This window comes from Pygocentrus nattereri, chromosome 1 (genome assembly GCF_015220715.1).
Source record: "Pygocentrus nattereri isolate fPygNat1 chromosome 1, fPygNat1.pri, whole genome shotgun sequence".
NCBI classification, from domain to species: domain Eukaryota; kingdom Metazoa; phylum Chordata; class Actinopteri; order Characiformes; family Serrasalmidae; genus Pygocentrus; species Pygocentrus nattereri.
Genome location: NC_051211.1, coordinates 24,963,745 through 24,981,729, shown reverse-complemented (window position 1 = coordinate 24,981,729; position 17,985 = coordinate 24,963,745). Strand labels below are relative to the sequence as shown.

General features: G+C 40.1%; 1 protein-coding gene across 6 annotated transcripts in view; it reads left to right on the top strand.

Moving 5' to 3' along the window:
* The window catches only part of LOC108433747 (zinc finger protein 574-like), a 36,450-nt gene extending 19,387 nt beyond the window's left edge, over positions 1-17,063 (top strand). For 5 of the 6 annotated variants that reach the window (XM_017708512.2, XM_037536685.1, XM_017708510.2 and 2 more), the window contains 5 exons: positions 3,098-3,941; positions 4,774-5,323; positions 11,455-11,552; positions 14,431-14,906; positions 15,374-17,063. In XM_017708512.2, the coding sequence (XP_017564001.1) occupies positions 3,200-3,941; positions 4,774-5,323; positions 11,455-11,552; positions 14,431-14,906; positions 15,374-15,898 (2,391 nt within the window). In that variant the 5' untranslated portion in view covers positions 3,098-3,199 and the 3' untranslated portion in view covers positions 15,899-17,063. The remainder of the gene's footprint in view (positions 1-3,097; positions 3,942-4,773; positions 5,324-11,454; positions 11,553-14,430; positions 14,907-15,373) is intronic. The other variant, XM_017708511.2, reaches the window with a different exon arrangement.
* The last annotated feature ends 922 nt before the right edge of the window (positions 17,064-17,985 follow it).

Here is a 17,985-nt window from a genome sequence, read left to right as displayed (position 1 = left end):
CAGCGTTATGCAATTAGATTACATTTACTTTTTTGTATCCTATTACAGTTGCACGAAAAAGGACAAACAGATTACAGGTACATGTATTAAATAGGGTGATTACCAGCAGGAATACATTCAAATTCCTAGTCGTTGTCTTTTGATGTACCATATAATCGTAATTATAAATGTGTCGCAATTTTTCTAAAACATTGAAAGAGTTTCTCATTTCGGGGAAAAGGAGGAGGCAGTCCTGCTGCCATTAGAGATTTCTGAAGAATTATCCACCGAGCAGCAGTTTGCATTTTGTTTATACAGCCAGTCTGTAGAAATTTAATAAGTATTTTATTTTGGCTGATAGAACTGAGATCTGCAGTCTTTTCCTGAAGATATCTGAATGAGTCATTTACTCTGGTTTTCCACACCGCCAGATTACAGATACAGCAGCAGACAGTAAATGATTTAATCTTGTTTGTTGCTCCGTAAAATTCTACAGTTTAGCCAGCTATAAATCAAACTGTTGAAAACCTTAATCACAGATTTTAACAGTCTGAAATGTAAACAGAGAGCGACTTAAGCCTCGTGTTTCATTTTCATGTGTTTGATTTCTTTCTTCAATAGTTGAATGATTGCCAATATGCTAATGTGTAAATGCCAATTATGTGTAACTAAGATGATCAGATAACTAACAGGTGGAGTCTGTAGAATAACCTTCATTTAAGATTACTGTTGATGAGGGATCTAAAAAAATCATATCAGTTTGATCTTTCAATTTCATCATAACATCACATCATCATGCATCATAAACAACAAATTTTAATTAAAATAAGGCAAATAAGAAAGAAGTCTCAGGACAGAACTATAGTTTTAACTATATTGCACTTGATCCAATGTACTGAATCTACACCTATACTCTGTCATTTTGCTTTAAAAAAAACTGCAGTTTTTGTTTGTCATGTGTTAAGTTAAATTTTTGTTTAAAAGTCTTGATGAAATCATTTTTCTCTTTTTTTTAAAATTAAGTTTAATTATACATCTTTAATGTGTTAGGTCACAGTTACATTTTTAACAGGTAAACAGTAATCTGTAATGGAATAATTTTTTATAGTAATCCTCCCAACCCTGACTACCACTATAAAGAAACTGAAGTTAACCCACACTAAATGTTGACAAATCACTGAAATTCCACTTTAAATTGTTCATAAAACGTAAAAAAGCTCACAAATTAATGCTAACAATTGACATTAACAGCAGTGGACCTTTTTAAGCTGGTTATGAAGGTGTTATTTTTCTTGTCTTTTCTTTGCTGTATTGGCAGGGAGTTTTTTACAAGGGTGAATTGGTTATAAACGGGTTATAAATTGGTTACAAACAAAGTACAAATTTCCCATATACCTGTCTTTCCCATAATCCAAATGTTATTTGATTTTCCCTCTGAATAAATGCTATTGAAGTTTCAACGGATCAAAGTAACAAGCCTTTTATAAGCAATAGAGAATTTAAACAGGCCTTTGCATTAGAAAACACAGGTGCCGAATTTACAATAGCTATGAAGTTTTATGAATGGGTCCCAGTCAGCAGTTTTTTATTTATTTATTTGTTGGACTTTAATTTGGGTTAATTAAATAGAACATTAAACTTTGCAACATTGCAACAGAAGGCAAAGCAAAACTAAATCAAAAGGGAGGGATACATCACTGTTTGAGCAGCCACATCAACTAGGAGTTTCCGTTTTGTCATCCCTTTGTGTATATTATAAATCAAAGCATTGCAAAGGTGTAGCAAAAGCTTAGAACAGGGCAAGTTGTTTAATTCTTACTATTATACTACTACTATACCATTGTATACTTGCTCTTGGTTATACTATTAAAATAACAGTGTATTGCTGTTTTGGTTGCCCATCTGTGCCCAATTGCTGTCAGTGGAGTGGCGCAGCAGGGGATGTGGCATTTGTAATCCACTGGCGCAAGTTGATTTTCTAACCCAGTTCACTCTGTGCTGCGCTACTGCTGCTACAGACCCACTCTTCACAAAAACACTAAAGCACTGTGGTGTTTTCATGCACAGGTGTAAAGACATGTCTAGTTTCTTACAACATTAGTTCTGTAGCTGTGCACGCACTTCAGTATAAATAAACAATTTCACCTCATTAAAAAATAAATGTAAATCAGACAACCGACACATAATAACACAGAGAGCATCAAATAATTGACAGAATCAGTAGAATATCAGAGCCACAGTTCTATTGTGCATCTTTTGCTTTTCCTGACAACAGCAGCTTTTATTAGTTAACTACTTTTAATTGCAGCATTTGACTGAAGAATTAGGGGATTTTATCTGTTTTTAATCTATTTTAGCTTATTTCATTGTTTATTCTTTATTATTTTGGAAGTTTTATTTGGCTTAGTTTCCCACTGTTTTTTATTGCTTTTATATTATTTTGTGCATTGTAGAGCGCTATATAAATAAAAAGAGTGCTATAATATTTTAAAAATCATATATTTCTCCATTTTATAAAAGCAGTAAGCCACTTTTAGACTCGACAAATTTATAGCCACTGCAGACGCAAGAAATTAAGCAATATAAATGCTCTGACCTCCAAAGCTCACACATAAACCCTCTCATAAGTACAACCCACCCTCCCACAAGAAGAAATTAATAAGTTACGTCAGTTTTATATTTACTTCTAAAATATTCATTTAAATTCTGTAAGATAGCAGTTTTTTTCACTATCTATAGAAGTAATTGAGAGAATTTGTTTTCTTCAGGGATGCTGTTGGGAAAAAGTTACTGTGTTGCAGGCTCACAGGCTCCTAGAGGGAGTGAGAGTAGTGATCTGAGCAGGTCATGCCTGTTGATAATGTATTCATTCTAATTCTGCCCACTTTTACAACTTGGCTGCTTTAATTCTGGCCTTGGAATTCACAAAAAAATGCAAAAAATATACTTCACATACTCGCACTTTGCAGCAGAAGTTTGCATCAGGATTTTTATGCTTGTGATGTGACCATGAAAACCCCTTTATAGCTAAATATGTATTATTATTATTATTATTATTATTATTATTATTATTATTATTATTTGAGTCTTAATATTTTGGTGGACTTTCCTTTCTCAGATTCCTCCAGACTCCCAGCCCAAATCGCCTCTCTCCTCCCAAGCACAGCCCAGCCTTAACTGCCCCCTGCCCTCAAACCATGGATCAGAGAGCACCACCTTGATGAGCTCCTCACTGAATTTACCCAGAGGCTTAAACAACCAAACTCAGAGAGCCCCTCCTGTTCCCCTCATCCGCTACCAGTGTGGTGAATGTAATACTCTGTTTGCTTCTCTTAATCAGTGGCAACAGCACATCAAGTTGGGCTTATGTGGTGTCACTGGATCAGAGGAAAAAGGAGGTGAAGATGAGGTGAAACCCAAAGCAAGGGAGAGACAGAATGAAGAATACTCTGAAAACGGAGACACAGTGAGGGGAAGTAACTGTGAAACCAAGGATACAGAGGAAGGCAATGGCACAAAGGCTGAGACAGTGGAAAGGGTGATGATGAAGGCTGGTCCACAGGACAGTGCTCAAGCTGGTCCACGTCATGGAGAAATGACCAAAAATGGAGTTTCCACCCAGCAGAGTAGCAAACTTCTTGAGAATCTTGTGAACGAACCAGATGAAGATTCTCTAGCTGCAGGCTTTGCCTCTGGTACCTTGGGCCCAACTCCTGCAGACACCTTCCTCTGCATGCAGTGTGGCTCAGGCTTTAAGTCAGAGGAAGCACTGGCTGCTCACCGCAGCTCCCATCACGGTCTTGAGCGTATGTTGCACCGCTGCGTTGTCTGCAGCCAGGAGTTTATGAGCACTACACAATACCTCTACCACCGACGACAGCATAAAGAGAAAGGAGAGGGGTTACCTGTCACAGTAGCCCAGAGCACCAACCCTGTATCAGGATCCCTCAGTAACATCACAGGTACGGACCTGCTAATGTGGAATACACTTTACTTGAAAGGAATGTAGGAATTCTGTACTGGAATGTGATAATTCTCTTAAATGTTTAAGTAGTGCATTGTTTTACTGCATGAAAAATGGCACAAAACTCATCCCTGTTGCCAGAAAACTGGATCTCCAAAGCAGTATTGGAGAAGGTCTGTGTTTCAGTTTGTTTAGTGATGAGAGTTCTTGGCAGAAAATGAATTTAATGTAGGCCACGCTGGACAGGAACAGTGATTATAACTTGCTTGTTCACAGGTGCTGTGGACTATTTTTTTCTGACATCTCACTGTTGCTGCTGCTCAGTCTGTTTGAACACATCTGCACAGACTAGAACGAGTGAAAGGAACAAATAGTCGTCATTATAGTCTTATATTTTGACACTCTGTTGTAGGCCTATTTAATTTTATTATAAGTTAGTTTCAGTCAAGATTTTCAGTGGGCAAAATTTTGGTGCGTCCCTAAAGTTTCTGTTGAATCTTTCATAATAAAATTTGTTCGCAATATGATAGGCAGTTGCCTTTTTTAACTAAAAAAAATACTTTATGTAGATAGCCCGCTTTATAGCGTTGTACATTCAAATAAATATTTATCAAATCTTAATTTTCCCTAGCTCTGACCCTGGCCATAATCCTAAACCTAACCCTCACCCTTGTCCTAAACTTACCCTAAGTTTAAAGCTACTGAGTTTCACCAGAGAGTTTGTTAACAATTTAAACATATATAGATAATTAAATTAGGCTGTCCAAAATACGTGGGACAAAACATCTTATGACAGTAATAATAATGAAATGTCTTGATGTTTTTCCCAGGTAGCACTGGTCAGTCACAGGATCCTGCAGGCATCCCTAACGAGCAAGTAGTCTCTACTCCTGAATCGGCCCAACCCTCCTCACCTTTACCTTCGTCTTCTAACCAGACCTCCTTTCCTACGTCACCTGCTACAGAAAACAGCTTTAGAACTCCATGCCCAACCTGTGGCCAGGTCTTCAGGCGCCGCTGTCACATGCGCGCCCACATGCTCCGTCACAGTGGCCAGAAGCCACACCTCTGTGAGGTGTGCCACAAGACCTTCGCCCACAAGAGCAACTTGGGCCGCCATCGCCAAACACACACGACCCGGCAAGCCCACATGTGCCAACAGTGCGGGCAAAGCTTCACTCAGTCAGGCACACTCAAGAAGCATCAGCTGCTGCATGCCAGCAAAGAACCTGTGACAGAAGTAGGTGTAGTTGGAGAGCTGGTGGGCAGCAAAGAAAAGACGGAAGTGGGTGAAGGAAAAGAAGAGACATCAAGAACACTGTTTGTCTGTTCAGACTGTCCAAATAAGTATCGCACTCGGACGCAGCTTCTGGTGCACAGGTGAGTGTTCTGTATTCACAGTTGTTCTGCGCAACATGGCAAGTGGCATAATGATTGTGGTCTGCTTACTTGTTTTTTATAACTGGTAAAGCAGTGATGATATTTATAGAAACAGCATAGGAGCCATCATGATGAGTGTTGGTCCTAACAAATGGGATGTGCATTCTGGAAAAATGTGGCTGACCATGTTTGCTGCAGCTACAGTAAGTTGGCTTTGGCTTCGCAACTTGTCTTATTTAGTTACATAACTAAATAAAACAAGTTATGATATAGTATAACAAGGCAAGCCATTAGAAAACAAACATTTATTTACAATGGCAAATAAAAAAAAACTTGAGTGGAATGTGTGTGTGTAGGGGGGGGTTAAAAAAATACATAAAATATGCAATATGAAATATATAATAAGTGTATTATGTGTAATGTGGAAATATAAAGATATAATATAAATATGATAGTTTTAGAAATAATACAGGTATCACTAAAAAAGGCTTACTAAAATAGCATGTAGGCTTCAGGCAATGAAAGAGCTGCTATGTGTAAAAGGATGAGGCTGTGACTTTTTGTATTTGACAATAAAAAGAGGTGATATTTTGCCAGACAGCATGTTAATTACTAAAGCAGCCCTTCTCGTTGGGTTTTTGACAATATTAGATGCCTGGCATTGATTATGATGCAGCCATTAACTGTAGCCCAGTGGTGTGAAATATTTTAGCTAGATGACAAAAATTCAATGGAAGCTATGCGCTGCACTAATCAGCATAGGCTATTAACTACTACTGACATTTTTATGTTCAAGGCTAAAGCTGTGCAACATAAATATAACTGTTTGAAATGATTTACGATGTAGGTTAGCTTATACATGAACATTGTTGCATATGCACCTGGAGTCTTGGTTTATTTTGGGTCTAGGAGCTGTTCTTTTGGTGGGCTGCAGTAAGCTTACAGCTAAATTATCTAACAAAAACAGACATCATCTGTTTTACCTCTAATCATCATTGTCTTCAACGCCAAATAAGATGTGTATTTTTATTAGAGTATTTCCCTAAACAGCATGAAGCACTGACTGGTGTGAACAGACAGAGTAAAACAATCCGAATCTCCATTTAAACTTTCAGACCTGCCTTGGGTTGTGTGGACCAGTCAAGCTTTTCTTTGGTTAATTTTTGACATGTGAACACTACTTAACAAGAGAATTCAGGACATTTTTCCACAGCACATTTCACTGTACTGCTGCTTTTCACTCAACATTTCACTCTTTATAAACGGTCATATCCTTCCAGTATTGTGAGCTGACATTAATAATGAAAGGCAAGCAATAAAATAATGATATGCATTTGATTTTGGAACATATTTTTGGTCAAGCATCAGCGGTTAAATTTAAATTGGTGTACACATGGGTGATAGCATCTCTATTTTGTTTTTCTGCTTTCATGGCAGTGAATGTGAGAGCAAAACTTCTGATCAATAAACAAACACCCACATGTGTAATTTAGTCCACTTTAGCCATTGTAGTCCATTTACATTTACATGTACAGCATTTAGCAGACGCTCTTATCCAGAGCACCTTACAAGAAGTGCTTTATCTATCTAGAGAAAGTATCTTTGCTAGTTACCAATAGGTTAGAGAGAAAGACAGTCCTGAGCTCAGATACTGCTAGAAACAAAAAGTCACTGTTGATACCCAGAAAAAAAGGAACAGAGTTGAACCCAGAACAGTACAATACATAAAATCAATACTTAATTCAGTGCTTATGTAAGTGCTGTATAAAGAGATGTGTCTTCAGTCTGCGTTTGCTGTATGGACAACCAGTGGGAGTTCGTTCCCCCACCTGGGTGCCAGTACATAGAACAGTCTCGATGCTTGTCTTCCACGCACCTTGAAGGATGGCGGGTCAAGCTGAGCTGTACTCGAAGCTTGAAGGGCTTGTGGTGCAGTTCGAGATTTCACCATTGCCATCAGGTGGGTAGGGGCTGGTCCTTTTTAAATCTGATACGTGCAGCTACAGGAAGCCAGTGAAGGGAGCGGCAGCAGTGGGGTGACGTGGCTGGACTTGGGGAGGTTGAAGATGAGCTGTGCTGCCGCATTCTGGATGAGTTCCAGAGGCTTGATGGCCTGCATGGGAGGACCAGCCAGCGAGTTGCAGTAGTCAAGCCTTGAGATGACAAGAGACTGCACTAGCACCTGGGTGGCCTCTCGAGTGAGGAAGGGTCGGATCCTTGGATATTGTATAGGAGAAATCTGCATGGCCGAGTTAGGTTTGCCATGTGAGTCGAGAACGATAACTGGCCATCCAGAATCACACCAAGACTTCTTGTCTCTACAGACGAAGCAATCAGAGAGTTCGCGAATGAGATGGCAAGATCATGATGAGGACCTGTCCACAATCCGAACCAGATCTAATAGCATGTTCAAAATCTACTTAAGCATTAAGCACTGCGTACTGCAGTGGAACTTCTCAGTACATCCAAGCACAGGACCTGAAGATTGTGCGCCCCCGTTTTTCTCTTTTTGGGATTTTTTTTGGTCTAAAATACAAAGCTCCAAAGGCAGAGATGTAACCAATCACAAAGCATTATAAATACTGCCATTAAACACAGAAAATGGAATTAGTAACTAAATATGAATGGCAAAATGGCACGTGCAACTGAGTAAAATGATTCCGTTATTCACTAATATACTTTAGTACTAGTATTATGATTTGAAAATACACAGAAGAGTCAAAATCCATCAATATTTTATCAATATTTTAAATAAGTATATGTACTTGAGTAAATGTAACTAGTTACTAGAGTACCCTCTATAGAGTACCCTTATAAAGATATGTTATTAGCATGACATGAAAGGCAATTTTAGTCATTGGCCTTTTAGTTTTTTTTTTGTTGTTGAAAAACCAAAAACCCCACTGCTTTTGGAGGTGTGGGACCACCCTTTGGAGAGTCACTAGGCTAAAACAACTGCTAATCAAGAGGAACATAAAGGCTTGTCTCACATTTGCCAAAAATATTTTGATGACCCTCAAGCCATTTAGAATGATGTTTTGTGGACTGAGGAATCATCTGGTATAAAGTTAACACTGGATTTCCCAGTAAGAGCATCATACCAACAGTCAAACCTGGTGGTGGTAGTGAGGTGGTGTGGGGATACTTTGCTTTGGGGCCTTGCCATAATTCACAGAACCATGATTTCTGTTGTTAGAAAATCCTATAGGAGAATGTTTTTTTCACATGGGTGATATGATTTTTTTTCTGTATTCTGGTTTTCCTTTTATTAGGTTATATCTATTACACAGTAGGCTTTAATCTGTTGTCTAAATGTGAAACCCTCTAAGGATTATGACATTTTTACTGAGGATTTTGACATGCAGACTAATAATAAATTGGCTTTTATATTAGTGCTATTAGTGCTATAGAACTAGTTCTGAGGATTTGAACAAAACTGGAGCCATACCTGTGACAAAACTGACAGCACCCACTGCTACTCCAAGCACAAGAAAAGCAAAAATTAATATATGTTAATAATATGGTAATGTTTATGTGCAGGGCGAAATGTACAGAGAATTTATACTTACTTAAAAATGGCATTTTAGGATGATATGAATTTGGTTTGATGTTTAAAACAAATTCAGATGCATGGGAATTTAACAGAGAACAACTTGTCTCCTGCTGTTCTTCTGAACAAGTCATCATCATCATTAACCGCTTAGTCCAGATAGGGTCGCAGTAGCAGTTGGGAGAGCAGAGAATCCCAGATGGCCCTGTTCCCCCACAACTTCCTCCAGCTCATTCCTGGGGACCCCAAGCCGCTCCCAGGCCAACTTGGAGATATAATCCCTCCAGCAGGTCCTAGCACGACCCCGGGGTCTTGTATCAGTAGGCCATGCCTGGGACATCCCCACCTTTACTGCTGCCACCTGTCCCAGCCTGCGGCCGATCTCACGATCACTCTTCCCATCACGTTCTGAACAAGTGTCCTCAGTAAATCTCATGCATCTCCTCTTGTGTTTTAATAGAAATCTCACATTGTCGACACATTGTTTTCTTTTTGTCTATTGTTAATTCTCCTAAGAAACTTTCTGATGAATCACAATTAGATCTCAAGAGCCATTAAAATTTTCAGTAGCAATATTTCAAACATTTCAGTAAGCACTTTGAAGGTGTCTATGAAAATGAATGGAATAAAGCATGTAATCAAGTAAAAGTATTTAATTTCAGTAATGCTCAAGAAAACTCTAAATAATATACAAATGAAGGACGATTCCTCTAGCGTTCCCCATCTCTGAGGTTAAGGTTCGTGTAGGCGTTCCTTACATCACATTATTCAAAACTAGTCAAACTTTAATGCTTGTCCTTATTCTCTTTGCATCACTTATAGAAGAATGACTCTTACCCCTCTTGGTCAAGTCATGCAAGCATTAAAACCTAGAATGGACTTCTCCGCTTCTTGACCAGTCTAGTCCAGCTTAAAGCCACGGTCTGCTGCATGACCTATACGCCCACTCCAAACACATGCACATACAAATTGGGACAGCACAGATAAGCACTGGCAGGGGGAACCTGCCCCAGCCCAGCCATGCGGACATGACCCAGCAACAGGCCGGGCGTATGCCCATAAATTAGGGTGCGTAAGCGGAAGTAATGCCACAAGCGATATGTCTCATTAGCTTTCATGGCAAGGAGGCCCAATTGCGTTACCCTGCTGCTTGGGTTCAGCGCTGTTCACACTGAGTTGCTCTGCATCCTCAGCTGACCACTTGTGAGTAGGGAGGGTAGAAAGGGTCAGTGATGTTACATAGTCTGTATCTATGCCTCTGTGCAGTTCGCTTCCTTTTTATTAAGTCCTCATCAGAAGGGAAAAAAGTTCAATGAAAAGGGGAAATGAATATTCAATAAAATACACCAGAGACAGAAACGACATTTAACTGTAACTTATAGATCTTTAAATTCATATGTTTTTCTGTAGGTGACATCATGCTCACGTTAGGTGCTCTGGGTCTAAGCTGGTTTTCTCTAGAGGAAAAAATACTGGCATTTTTCTGAAAATCACCACTGTTGTGACCTATGATAAACAAAAAATATACATCCTGTGAACATTTTTCTTCCAGCTGTCACTGGTTAGGTCTCTAAAGAGTCAAAATACGAATATTGCAACATACATGCTTCAGTGTAGAAAAAGGAGCATCAGTTGCACCAAAGAAAAAATTACTTCATGTGGTAACAACCAACTGAACCAGTTTTATTCAACTTAAATAAATGTTTTGATTGTAACAGTGGTTCATTTAAAGGGTTTATTTAGATTGAATAAATCAACCTATATAATTTACTTCCCACATAAAATCATTTTTCAGGGAGATCTGATGAACCATTTTTTACAGTGTTATTAACACTCCTGCATATTGAAATGATGTAAGTTAAGTGACCCTTATTAGTTCCTCAACGGTGAAATTTCACCTCCGCCTTTAACCCATCCGTGCAGTGAAATACCACATACACACTAGTGAATACATACACTAGGGGGCAGTGAGCACACTTGCTCAGAGTGGTGGGCAGCCCTATCCACAGCTCCCAGGGAGTGTGCCTTGCTCAAGGGCACTTCAGTCACAAACTGTTGGCTCAGGGGATTGAGCTGACGACCTTCAGGTCACAAGGCTGGTTCTCTATCCTCCAGCCCATGTCTGCTACTGTGTAATTACAACACTATAACATACCAAGATCAGCTGCTCCAACTGTAGCCTACTTTGGCCAAAGCAGCTCAGCCACCACATTTGACAAAGCTTCCTGATTGTTCCAGGTATTTTAGTGAGTCTTATGAAGTCAGTTCATGACACAGGGCCATTAACTTGCATGTAGCAACATTCATATTTTGTCTCTAATTAATTTGTGAATCAGGTGATTTAATGATATTTGAGGTCAAAACGCATGCATGGTAAAATGCATCATGTTTAGAACACTTTTGGTTGCCACACGGTGTGAATGCCATTTATTTTTCCCTTAGAGAAAACCAACTTAGACCTAGAGATCCTAATATGGGTGTGACGCCTTCATCACATCACACATTCATCAAGCTTTACTGAGTGAAACCCTGTTTCATCAATGTGTCTGTTGAATCTGATTGGTTCCTATTACTCTTGCAGGTTTGTCCACACTGGGCAGTACCCGTTTTCCTGTTCTGTTTGTGGGGAGTCTTTTCCACGCAAGAAGAGTCTGCAGCTCCATGCACTCTTTCACCAAGGTCTGTTAAATATAGAGGTGAAGGTAGCGTTTGATAGAGAGAAAGAGTGAGAAAAAAAAACTAACTTCTGTAAAGCCTAAGACAAATTCAGGTGTTATTTACGTAATACGTGTGCTATGTGAGTTGTTAGTGAGTGAGAGAGGTCAAGCCTTAGCTGAGGGTTGAGGTGATGACTCAGGTATTGCGGATATATTTGTTGTTTGTTTATGTGGGAGATGTGCTGCATTCTCAAATGCAGTTCGCAGTTCACATTCTTCATGTGTGCATGTGACTCAACCTAAGTGAACTGAAGCTGTTCTTTTTTCAAAAAGTCTACACATGACAGTTGCCCCACTGCATCTGCTGTTTGTTTGAGTGTGCATAAAATGACTTAAAATATTCCTACCTGTCTTTGTTTGCACGTAGCATGTCTTTCCACTTCCTTGCATGTCTGCTGAGCTGCCCTTGTACACGTTTAGCAGCTGCACACCGCCTGTAACCACCTTTTGCCTTTCTTCAACCTGGATAGGAAGTTAAGTGAGATTGAGGGAGAGCCTCCAACTCCACTTCACCGCTTTTTGGCATAATTGCATTAATAAACGCAAACTTGTCCAAAAAATAAAACAAACCCACTCTGTGCAAACAGCGGCAGTGGCAGAGGGAAAGACGAAGAGAAGACGTAGTGGAGTGGGAAACATTGAGTCGTCCCATGCCCTGCAGGCTCCGCTTGTCTTACCGCTTGCTCTGTTCTGCTATGCGTGATGGATCTGGAGCGCAGTGCTGCTGCCTCTCCGCTTGACCCATTAGCCACTGATTTATGTCGTCTATGTCTTGCTTTGTTACTGTTATTAAGGCACTTTGATGCAGCACGAAACATCAGCGGGTGTCAGGCCAATATAGCAATTGCAGGAAGATAGGCTCATATGGCCACGCCATTGGCTGCTGTCTTTTAGGTTTACTAATGAAAGAGAGCCAGTCATGTTTTTGTTTTGTATGGTTTGAAATTCCATATTAGAGCTTACAGTGTGTTGAGGGAAATGAGAAGGATGACTGAACTATTCATATTGAGAAATTAAGGATTGTAGGTGAATAGATGGCCTTTGCTGCAAATCCTGCTGGTGTGTTGTATTAAAATGTCAGTGATGACATTTGTACATGGTAAGTAGAGCTGCATGATTAATCACATTTTCATCGTCATCATGATACAAACACAGTATAAACAGCTGCAAAGACAGTATAGATCAAATTACAATACACACGCAGCATGAGAGTGAGGTAAGTAGGTTGGCTGCAATGTAGCTTTGTAAGCTGTGTTTGATATTCATTTCAGTAACGGCGTGCAGTTGAGCAGCCACTATTTTGGTAGGCATCTTCGCATTCATTTTGTAGGCAACTTCACATTTGTTAATTTTTTTATTTTAACACTCATTATAAAACATTTCTGAAGCATATGAAGTAATATATTGCCTTGATTTTCTTTGATCTGTTGCTGGAGTGATAACAAGTGAAAGCTGAAATCTAAATGGCTGAGATTTCCTGCTCTATTTCAAACTGCCTAGTAGCACACAAAATATTATGTTAAAAATAATGCAGTGCCATTGGAAGTGCTCTCATTAGAGTAGTAGGTAAAGTATAGAAGTGTGTAGTTTGGGACAGAGCATTACATCAGCAGAGAAGCATTCAGTAATGGCAGCAGTTCCAGTGACCAGTTATAGCTCTGTTGTGCAGCTCGTTTACTGCTCATTATTCCAACTTATTATTCCAAATTATTCCCATTATTCAAAAATTCCAACAAATGGAATGGCGTCCAATCACGGTACCACGCTGGAATTGACTGAGCTCCTGAGAGCGACCCATTCTTTCACTAATGTTAGTAGAAGCAGTCTGATGGCCTAGGTGCCTGGTTTTATACTCCTGTGGAAGGAAGGAAGTGATTGGAACACTGAATTCAATGATTTGGATGGATGAGTGAATACCTTTGGAAAAATAGTATATAAAAGTGTATGTGTCTGTTATTTAAGAGTCTGACAATTTTCGTGGCCATTTGTGTTTGTTTTTGTAAAATCTCATTAATTGGAATTTTCTGAACTTGAGATGTATGCTGCTTATACAGATCCAGACCATCAATCAAGTTAATCTTCTCTTTGTAGCATCTGGAAACTGCATTTAAAGAGTCCACCTATCCTTTTTATCTTTTTCATGGCCATTCTGGTTGTTTTTCTTGGCCTCCACCACCTGCAATGTTATATCTGCAGTGACACACAGTAACATGCTTTGTCTGAGTAGCAGCTTGCCTACCAAAATAGTGGTGAGCTGATCTTAATGATACAATTAGAGCTTATATGAGCTAAGCTTAAGACTTTCCCACTCTTCTTCTGCAGAGCCAATTACAAACTACACAAAAACTACTTTATCCTTAACTAACTAACTTAACTAACTAACTAACCTAATAATATTAATCCTATTGATAATGCACATTGCCCTGCGATGGACTGACGACCTGTCCCGGTGTATCCTGCCTTTCACCCAATGACCCCCATCAACCCCCCCTCCCCCATGACCCCCCACAATAGTAGGATAAGTGGTTTAGAAAATGTGTGTGTGTGATCATGCACACAATAATTATTACACTGCCAGTTTTGTGTGGCAAATGTGTGAAGCAGTAAAGGCTACTATGCAGCATAAATGTCTGTACTTGTTACACATCCTGTCATAGGCAGTGACAGGCATATTATCACTTCTCACATCATCGAATTTTGGCATTGCATTTTGGGTCCATAATGAGTAGTCCTAATGAAAACATATATTTAGCTTTTTAGTTTTTTAGTTCTTCTTTCTGTTTCTATCTGTTTCCACAGTAGTATTTGTCTTTTATAATGTACTGTTTGTAACTTCTCAGGAAAGCAGCCAGTTACTTGCCCTTCCTGCTCTGACCAGTTCCTAGACCAAATCTCATTGGACACTCACCTGCCACTATGCAAGCAGAGGGAGGCTTCAGGTCATGAGGTGGATCCCTCTGTTTTGGGAGTAGCCAAAAAGAAGACCGCCGGTGGGGCCAGGCGAACAGGGAAGTTGATTTGTGACCTTTGTGGTCATCGCTGCGTAACACAGGAAGGACTGGACCTTCATAGGCTCTCCCACTCTGGACAGACACCCCTGCGCTGCCCCCTGCTGCCATGCAAGCGGCGCTTTACCTCCAGCTCTGCTCTACAGGAGCACATTCTCAGGCATGGCTCACTGACCCCTGAAACTGATTCCGTCGGAGCTGACCCAAAGCCCCGTCCCCACCACTGCCAGCATTGTGGAAAAAGTTTCACCACTGCCTCTTCACTTAATGTACATCTTAGGATTCATACAGGAGAGCGACCCTTTCAGGTCAGAGGCCACGGATTATTTATCAGGACTTAACTGAATGCTGAGGCATTCAAAGCATGTTTTAATTGAACAGCTTTGACTACGTTATGACCGATTTAATGAAGCACATTTTCAAGTTAACAAGTGGTTTAAATGTATGCAGTACAGAACTATTTTAAATTGGAAAATGAAAACATCCCCTCAGTATTTTCACTGTAATTAAGGTAATTGGAATGAGGGCAACAAAACTTTGATTATGGCATCGATAACCTGGAGTAAAGCAGAATAAAGCATATAAAGAAAATACTTAGAATAAAAATACTTTAAGAAAGACAACAGATTAGAATGTACACAGTGTATCCAGTATGAATTAGTGTCTTCTCTCATGCTCTCTATCTCCCCTCCACATTGTCCTCATTTCTGTTATTCCTCTTTGACCTTTCTCTCATTTCTCTTTTCTCTCTTTTACTCCCATTTGTCTTTCCCAGTGTGGTCAGTGTGGTAAATGTTTCCGGCAGATCCCTCACCTTCGGGACCACGAGCGTCTCCACACCGGGACACGACCCTTTGTGTGCAGCGTGTGCGGCCGGGCCTTCTTATTGGCCGCACGTTTGGCCGAACATGCTCGTACCCACAGTGGAGAAAAACCCTACGAGTGCCCGGTGTGCCATCGTGCCTTCCGTTCGCTCTCCAACCTGGGCAAGCACCGCAAGACACATGGTTTAGCCTTGAGCACTGAGCCCACTGCTGCTTCTGTGGAGATGGCTAGTGCAGAACAGCAGGCTGGGGCGGGGGCAGTATCAACAGGTCCAGCTGCTGTGCACACTATTTTGTTGGTCCAAGCACCAGAGACCGTGCCTCAAGATACTGGCCCCAATCTTCCTCAAAATGTCACACCTTCTTCTACACCTCTGGTCTTTCTACAGCCTGTGGTTGGGGAGGAGCAGCAAAGGGGTTTGGCTCCTGTCCTGCATCATGCTATAGAGGTAGTGGTTGCAGAAAACCATGAATAGAGATTGAGACCAAGTAGAGATCTTAGCCATCTGAAATAGCTCTTGGTTCTCTGCTCAGAACAGAAATGAACAAGAAAGGATGTTGGCCCAGATTAGTTGATGGGCACTTAAATTGTTCATATTATACAGAGTGTAGAAGATGAAGACAACAGAATGAAACAGCATCTGAGTTCTTGTGGACTTGTGGAAAAAAGAATCACAAAAGAGAATCAAGCCCTCAAAATATCCTGGGTAGAAATGTGAAAGAAACTACAGTTACATCTTGCTATAAGAGTAATAAGAGCTAAAAAGATCTGCTTTATACTTCTATACGGAGAGGTACAAGACACAAGTCATCCGGAATAGGGCTCAAATTCAGAATTGTGTGAAGGGTGAAACATTTGTTGGGAATGGACATTACCAAAACATATGAAGTAATGAGGCGTGGGTTTGGTGACAATGATCAGAAGTGGAATCTGTTTCGGGGTAGATTTTATGGAGCCTACCCTTAGCTTGTATTGGATTACAGTGTATTTTTCACATAAAGACTACATGTGTACAAGTCTTTCTCCCACTGAGCTTTAATAAAGGATAAAGTAGCTTGTATCTTGTAAATTCAGTTATAGAATTGGGTGAATATATTTTTTTATTAATGGCTAGATGCTTTTAAGATGCCATCAAAATGTGTTGGTTCTGGGGAATAGAGTAAGAAGAGAAATTTTAACCATGTCAGACTTTCAACTAGGCCATGATCATCATTTTGAAGGGTGTCCCTCTCTTTAACCATCTTGTTCATCTCATTTTAAATCTAGAAAGATTCTGAGCTCCATAATGTATAAACCAAGGTCAAGATGTTGGTCATAAGGAAACAGGAACAATGGAAGACTCAATATGGATGGTATCAAATGTGTTTTATTAATCATTCAAATGTCACATGAAGAGACAGTTCCAAGACAATTATGTCATTTAGGATGAATGTGAATAAATGAATGGATTCTATACATCATATTTGAATGTGTTAAAACTGTACTTTGCAATACATGACTCTTATAATCTTTCAGCCCATGACAATTCAATTGGTTTTATTGGCAAGAAGATAAAGGAGAGTCAATTGGCAGTGCTTAATTTACATTGTTCCTTTGTAAATCTAAATTAGTCAGCCCAATAAATCACTTGTCAACTATCATTGTTGCATTTTCATATAATTTGCTTGAAGGATCCCTGACATTTGAACAGTAATGACAAAATGTCTTCTATGACAAACAGTGTCTCAGTACTGCAAGTACTGCAGCCAGCTTTTCTTTCAGTAATGATCCGGTCGTATCACCTTGGATACTGAGCGACTGGGGAGACTGTTTTGAAGGGGGGGCTGTATTATGAGATGGCTGTGTCTATATGTGGATGGTTGGCAGCTGTTCTGGAGAGCCAGCCAAAGCCTAATGGTGTCAATCTTGCCAGCCTTTTCCTCTGTCTAATGCCCAACACACTGACCTCAAAGTGCTGCAGATGCTGGATTTAGCTAGCCCCCAGCTTGTGTCCAAGCTCAGGTCTGCAATGCAGAGAAAAAGAAAAAGAGAGAGGTATTAAAAGAGAGGGAGGGTTTTTCAACTGGGCAATGACAATATCCAACAAAGCACTGAGACACCGAGGAGTCTCCTCCAACATTTATTACTGGAGCATCACTTTAGCCAAACAGCATTACTTGAAACAGTTATAGGCCAACAAGGATCATTTCGTCACAATTTGCTTCCCTTTCTAACTGTTCTGAGAGCTCTCCTCAGGGGCAGAGGGCGGCAGTTACCTTATGCTATCATGAACATTTATCAACACAAACATTAATGCTAATTCTTCATTGCTGGTTCATAAAGCTTATTCTAGCATTTGAATTCAAGAGTATGTGAGCCTTCCAAAACTCACTGTGCTTTGGCTACCTGCTTGTGTCCATTCTGTTGTATTGTAGGTTATGGAGCCTGCATCACCATGATAGCTGCTGATGTGATGGAAGTGACAGAAGGCGAGCGTCAGGGGAGGAGGCACAAGCGATGCTTGTTTAGACTGAAGGAAGGCAGAGGGTAAATAGGTGAGACAGAGTGTTTAACCTCTACTTG